General features: G+C 45.0%; 1 protein-coding gene across 8 annotated transcripts in view; it reads right to left on the bottom strand.

Moving 5' to 3' along the window:
* The window catches only part of EPS15L1 (epidermal growth factor receptor pathway substrate 15-like 1), an 86,471-nt gene that overhangs the window by 66,197 nt on the left and 13,125 nt on the right, over positions 1–7,149 (bottom strand). For all 8 annotated transcript variants that reach the window (XM_010845596.1, XM_010845595.1, XM_010845597.1 and 5 more), the window contains one exon: positions 1,464–1,589. In XM_010845596.1, the coding sequence (XP_010843898.1) occupies positions 1,464–1,589 (126 nt within the window). The remainder of the gene's footprint in view (positions 1–1,463; positions 1,590–7,149) is intronic.

A 7,149-nucleotide genomic window follows, 5' to 3' on the forward strand; every position in this document is an offset into this window, starting at 1 on the left:
TGAGCGTGCACAGATGCGGGGATGGATGCCTGAGTGCACCGATGCGCGCATGCACAGATGGATGGGTGCGTGGCCGTGGGGGCGCGCATAACACAGGTAAACGGGTGCATGTGTGGGCTGGTGTTTGGAAGGAGGGAGAAAATGAGAGAAGAGCAGAGAAGTGAGCCCTGTGGAGAAAACCTGGTGCCAGGGTAGAAGGTCTGCAGAGCCCACCCTCCAAGCGGCAGCTCCCCTTCTGATAAGGCACACCCACTTCTGTCGGTCTCCTTGCCCGTGCACGACTTGGCTTTATGACACTATCGCAGCCCGCTGTCGGGTCCTCTGAAGAACTGCCAAATAAAGGCACACCCTGTGCAGGAGCAGATCACCCCGTCCTGCCCGATAAAGACCACTGGTGATCACTGTGGGTCCCCCAACAGGTCTCCATCTACACCACACCACGGCCAAGAAGACAAAGGGGTCTGTGAGATCCCTTTTCTCAGTGGTCTCATTCCCAAACCAAGTCCTATCTGGGCGCCACAAAAAGGGGCCAGAATCTGCAAATGTGCGACTCAAAGAGGGGCGTTACTAGGGGACTCCACGTGGGCAGGAATCTGCCCCTTGCCCACGGTTCTACCCAATGGCGCGAGCCTGACCCACAGCCGTGGCCAAGGGCAGCGGGGGCCTTGTTCTGTCCTCCTATTCTAGGTCTGCGCCTGTCACCTCAGCAGCTCCATCCAGACAGAGGACAACATCCATCCCCTCGATCCAGAGTGGCACGGAGACAGCCACTGCAGAGCTGGGCTCTGTGCACAGGGTAGACGTGAGCGGCCATAACCAAATCTCAGAAAGAAAACAGTCAGGTTTAGAGAGCTGGATCTAAAAAACTTGTAGGGACTTCCCTGGTGATCCACTGGCTGAGATTCAGTGCTTCCACTGCAGGGGCATAGGCTTGATCCCTGGTTGGGGGATGAAGATACCGCATGCCGTGCAGTGCAGCCAAAAAATAAAATTTTAAATACTTGTGTTTAATAGGAACAAAACTGAGGCTTTAAAATAAAGGGGTGGGGGGGGAGAGGAGAATGCATAAAATTTTATCTAAACTTGCAGCAGAATTGAAAGTACCTTTACCTTAGGTTTACAGGGAGGAAAAAAAAATGAAAAATAGAAAGGAAATACAGACATATATGACCACACTCCTCCCCTAGAGGTCTGGCTTCAAGTCCAGCTTGTCCTGTCCTCAGTCCTAGGCAGCGAGAGCACCTTTGAAGTTGCCACCCCATGCATGTTGGGAAGCCTCTGTCAGCTGCACCCTGTGCGGCCCCAAGCCAGCCCAAATGCAGTGACTACTCCACCCACAGCAGCTCCTGGGAAAACTGACGGTGCACGGCTGTGCCTTGAAGGCCTTGAAGTGTCGGGGGAGGTGGCGGGGTGGCATACCAACCAGATTCAGCAGTAGTGCCCTGTATGAAAGAACCACTTACCCTGCCCAGGACATCAAGAGGCAGCTTGGAGTTCATGAGGACTGGCTTGACTTTGTCTCCAGACAGCAAACCATTGACAGGTAAGAGGCTTTCAAAAATTCCATCAAATTTTGCCTTTTCTTCTACCTAGTTGGAAAGAAACAGCCTGAGTGAGGGGAAAAGTATGAGTGTCCAAAATGAGCCCTGACCTTGAAGCTGACTGAAAGTGGGCAAGGATCCAGCATTGGGCTCACCTAAGAGCACAGGACAGTCTTCCTGCACTTGCAAAGTAAAGTCTAGGCAGAAGGACACAGTCCTCGAGTGACTACGGATATGGTGGCAAAGGTCAACAGGGGAGAGAGGAGCCTGGCAGACTATATGGTTCACGGAATCACAAGAGTCGGACATCACTTAGTGACTAAACAACAACAAAAACAGCCCAAGGTAATCCACAGATTCAATCCCCATCAAAATACCAATGGCATTTTTCATAGAATGAGAACAAGTAATTTTAAAATTTGTATGGAAATGCAAAAGACTTCAAATAGCCAAAATAGTCTTGAGAAAAAAGGCAGAGCTGGAAATATCAAGCTCCCTAACCTCAGACTATACTGCATAGCTACAGCAATCACAACAGTATCCTACTGGTTCAAAAACAGACAAAGATCAAAGGAACACAACGGAAAGCCCAGAAATAAAGCCATACACTTATGCTCAATTAATCTAAGACAAATGAGGCAAAAACGTACACTGCAGAAACGACAGTCCATTCAGTAAGTGGGGCCGGGGAAACTGGGCAGCTACATGTGAAAGAATGAAACCAGAACGTTGTCTTACACCACATACAATAACATGCTCAAAGTGGATTAAAGACCTAAGTGTAAGACCAGAAAACCCCTAGAAGAAAACACAGGCACAACACTCTTTGATATAAATTGTGGCGATATTTCTTTAGATCTGTCTCCTAAAGCAAACAAAAGCAAAAACAAAAAGAAAGAAATGGAGCCTAATTAAAAGCTTTTGCACAGCATAGAAAACCATCAACAAAACGAGAAGGCAGACAGACAAGATGGCAGAGGAGCAGGTGGAAGTGGAGTACATCTCTCTCCACAGATGCATCAGGAGTACATCTTCAGATGCAGAAGATCTTGCAGAGAACAGCTGAGTACAGGCAGGAGTCCCTGACCACCGGAAAGGAACACACAGACTCAAGACCCAGCACCTCCCAACTGCCGGGAGCACCCAGCGCAGGATACCTCACCCAAATAAGGAGCCAGGTAAGAACACAAACCCAGTCATCAGCAGACAGGCTTCCCCCAGATACCCCAAAACACACCACCTCACACAGCCCTGTCACCTCCTCCCACCAGAACACAAGCACAAGCCCCTCCTGACGTGAAGCCTACTGAGGCCACTGGACCAACCTCACTCGCCGAGCGCAGAGACCAAGACTGAGAGGAGCTGTGACCCTCTAACCACAGGAGAGGAGACCTCAGACACAGTCAGCTAGACAAAATGAAAAGATGAGAAATACGGTGCAAATGAAGGAATGAGGTAAGAACTCACAAGACCAAGTAAGAGGAAATAGGTAAACTACCTGAAAAAGAATTCAGAGTAATATTAGCAAAGATGATCCAAAATCTCAAAAATAGAATGGGGAAAACACAAGAATCATTTAACACACTTAACTAGGACCTAGAGTCGGACACGACTGAAGCGACTTAGCAGCAGCAGCAGCAAAAGAAATAAAGAAAAAATAAACAGTGACCAACAACACAATTACTGAAATTAAAAATACTCCAGAAGGAATCAACAGCAGAATAACTGAGGCAGAAGAATGGATAAGTGAGGTGGAATGGTGGAAATTCCACCTCAGAATGGTGGAAATAACTGCTAAAGAGCAGAGTACAGAAAAAAACAATGAAAAAAAAAACTGAGGATGGTCTCAGAGACCTCTGAAACAATATCAAATGCACCAATATTCAAATTATAGAGGTCCTAGAAGAAGAAGAGAAAAACAAAATGTCAGAGAAAAATTTTGGAAAGATTATAGTTGAAAACTTCCCCAACATAGGAAAGGAATAGGAAAGTCCATCAAATCCAAGAAACACTGAGAGTCCCATACAGGATAAACCCAAGGAGAAACACACTGAGACCTTTATTAATCAAACTAACAGAAATTAGACACAAAAGAAAAGTATAAAAAGCAGCAGGTAATATACTTGCTGCTTTGGGAAACCCCATATGCTTAACAGCTGATCTTTAAGGAGAAACTCTGCAGGCCAGAAGGCAGTGGCAGGATACACTAAGTAATGAAAGGGAAAAATCTACACCCAAGATTACTCTACCCAGCAAGGATCTCATTCAAAATTGACAGACAGATCAAAAGCTTTAATGGCAAGCAGAAGCAAAGGAATTCAGAAGCACCAAATAAGCTTTACAACAAATGCCAAAGGGACTTCTATAAGCAGGAAACACAAGAGAAGGAAAAGACCTACAAAAACAAACCCAAAACAATAAAATGCTAATAGGAACACATATATCAATAATTACTTAAAATGTAAACTGATTAAACACTCCAACCAAAGACACCAACTGGCTGAATGGATACAAAAACAAGACCCATATATATGCTGTCTACAAGAGACCCACTTCAGACCTAGAGACACGTATAGACTGAAAATGAGAGGATGGGAAAAGATTTTCCATGCAAAAGGAAATCAAAAGAAAGCCAGAGCAGTAATTCTCATTACCAGACAATAAACAATAAACAATATTATAAGAGATAAGGAAACTACATAATGATCGATCCAAAAAGAAGACCCAACAATTGTAAATATTGATGCAACCAGCATAGGAGTGTGCTCAGTCACGTCAGTCATGTCCAACTCTTTGGGACCCTATGGACTGTAGCCCACCAGGATCCTCAGTCCATGGAATTCTCTAGGCAAGAATACTGGAGTGGCTTGCCATTTTCTTCTCCAGGGGATCCTTCTGATCCAGGGATCAAACCTACATCTCCTGCACTGCAGGCGGATTCTCTACCACTGAGCCACCAGGGAAGCCAAATACATAAGGCAAACACTAACAGACATCAAAAGGGAAATCAACAGTAACACCATAATACTGGGTGACTTTTACACCCCCACTTACACCAATGGACAGATTATCCACAGAGAAAATTAATAAGAAAACACAAGCCTTAAATAGACCTAACTGATATCTTCAGGACATTTACCCAAACACAGAAGAATACCCTTTCTTCTCAAATGCCACATGGAACATTCTCCAAGATAGATCACATCTCGGTTGGGTCACAAGTCAAGCCTTGGTAAATTTAAGAAAATTCAAGTTGTATCAAGCATCTTTTCTGACTACACCACTATGAGACTAGATATCAATTAGGGATATCTAGGGGGGAAAAATGTAAAAAAAACACAAATATGTAGAGATTAAATATGCTTCTAAATAACCAACAGGTTACTGAAGAAGTCAAGGAGGAAATTTTAAAAATACCTAAAAAAAAAAAGTGACAATGAAAACATGATGACTCAAAACCTATGGGATGCTGCAAAAGCAGCTCTACAGGGAGGTTTAGAGCAATACAATTCTACCTTGAGGAACAAGAAAAACATCAAATAGACAACGTTACCTTATACCTAAAGCAACTGGGAAAAGAACAAAAAAAAAACCAAAGCTCATAGAAGGAAATAAATCATAAAGATCAGAGCAGAAATAAATGAAAAAGAAATGGAGGAAACAATACCAAAGATTAACAAAACTAAAAGCTGGTTCTTGGAGAAGATAAACAAAATTGACAAGTCATTATCCAGAATCACCAAGAAGAAAAGGGAGAAGACTAAAATCAATAAATTAGAGATGAAAGGTAGCCTGTGAATGGAAGAAGAGATTTGGAAAGGGTTTACCTCGTAAGGGGTTAATATCTAAAAATATACAGAGAACTCATTCAACTCAGTATCAAAAACCAAACAACCGGATTAAACAACAGGCAGAGGATCTGAAGAGACGTGTTTCCAAAGAAGTATTACAGATGGCCGACAGACACATGAAAAGATGCTCAATGTCATCACCAGGGAAATGCAAATCAAAGCCACAACGAGGTGGCACCTCACACCTGTCAGAATGGCAACTGACAAAAAGACAAGAAACAACCAGCGTCAGTGTGAGTGTAGAAACAACCCTGTGCCCTGTTGGCAGGATCGTAACACAGCCCAGCCACGACCGGAAACAGCATGGAAGCGCCTCAACAAATTAGAAGAGTCGTACAATCCAGCAATTCCACTTCTGGGTATTTTTCCAAAGAAAATAAAAACCCTAATTGGAAAAGACGTGATCCCTATGTCCACTACAGCATTATTTACAATAGCCAAGATACGGAAGCACCCCAAGTGTCCATCACTAGAAGACTGAAAAGAAAGTGTGGTAGGGGGCATTTTTCACCCCTCTTCTTTACCACTGGGCCTGGGGGCTCAGTGGTAAAGACTCTGCTTGTCAATGCAGGAGACGGGCTTGATCCCTGATCCAGGAAGATCCCACATGCTGCAGAGCAACCAAGCCCACGTGCCACAACTACTGTGCCTGTACTCTCGCGCGCAGGAGCCGCAACTGCCGAGTCCACAGGTGGCCACGACTGCGGCCCGCGTGCCCCAGAGCTCGCACTCCACACGAGAAAAGCCACCACAGGGAGAGGCCCGTGTGCCCCAGAGCTCGCACTCCGCACGAGAAAAGCCACCACAGGGAGAGGCCCGTGTGCCCCAGAGCTCGCACTCCGCACGAGAAAAGCCACCACCGTGAGAGGCCCACACATCGCAGCCAGACAGTGAGCCTTCACTCACTGCAACGAGAGAAAAGCCCCAGACAGCCAAAACTAAAGAAAATATTTTAAAAGATGCGGTGTGTGTGTGTGTGTATACACACACACACACATACATACATATACACAATGGAATTATTATTCATTAAAAAAACAAGAAATCTTGCCAGTCATGACAACATGGATGGATCTAGAGGGTTTCATGCTAGACGAAAGAAGACAGAAAAAAAGAAAAACCAGATGATCTCACTTACATGTGGAATCTAAGAAACAAAACAGAATGAAAACACTCTTCGATACAAAGAAGAAACAGGTGGTTCCCAGAGAGGAGGGGTGGAAGGCTGGGCAAACAGCTGAAAGGAATTAAAGGGTACACACTTCAAGGTACAAAACAAATAAGCCAGGGGATGCAATACACAGCATAAGGAATCCGGTAACAGTGTAGGGACTTTAGATGCAGACAGATGCTTACTAGGCTTACCATGGTGATCATCAACACATGCAAATGTCAAATCGCGATGAAAAGTAGCATAACTCTGAAACTGAAACTAACAGAATGCTGTACATCAACTACATTTCAATTTTAAAAAACAGTTAAGATAGTGAATCGGGACTTCCCAGGTAACTCAGTGGTAAAGGACCACCTGCCAGTGCAGGAGGCACAGGAGACTCGGGCTCCATCCCTGGGTCGGGAAGATCCCCGGAGGAGGAAATGGCAGCCCACTCCAGTATTCCCGACAGGATAGTCCTGTGGACAGAGGAGCCTGGCAGACTACAGTCCATGGGGTCGCACAGAGTCGGACACGACTGAGCACGCATGCATGCAAGACAGTGAATGTGTGACATATATTTTACCGCAATTCAAAAGAAACT

The sequence above is a fragment of the Bison bison genome, unplaced genomic scaffold (genome assembly GCF_000754665.1).
Source record: "Bison bison bison isolate TAMUID 2011002044 unplaced genomic scaffold, Bison_UMD1.0 scf7180017864221, whole genome shotgun sequence".
NCBI lineage: Eukaryota > Metazoa > Chordata > Mammalia > Artiodactyla > Bovidae > Bison > Bison bison.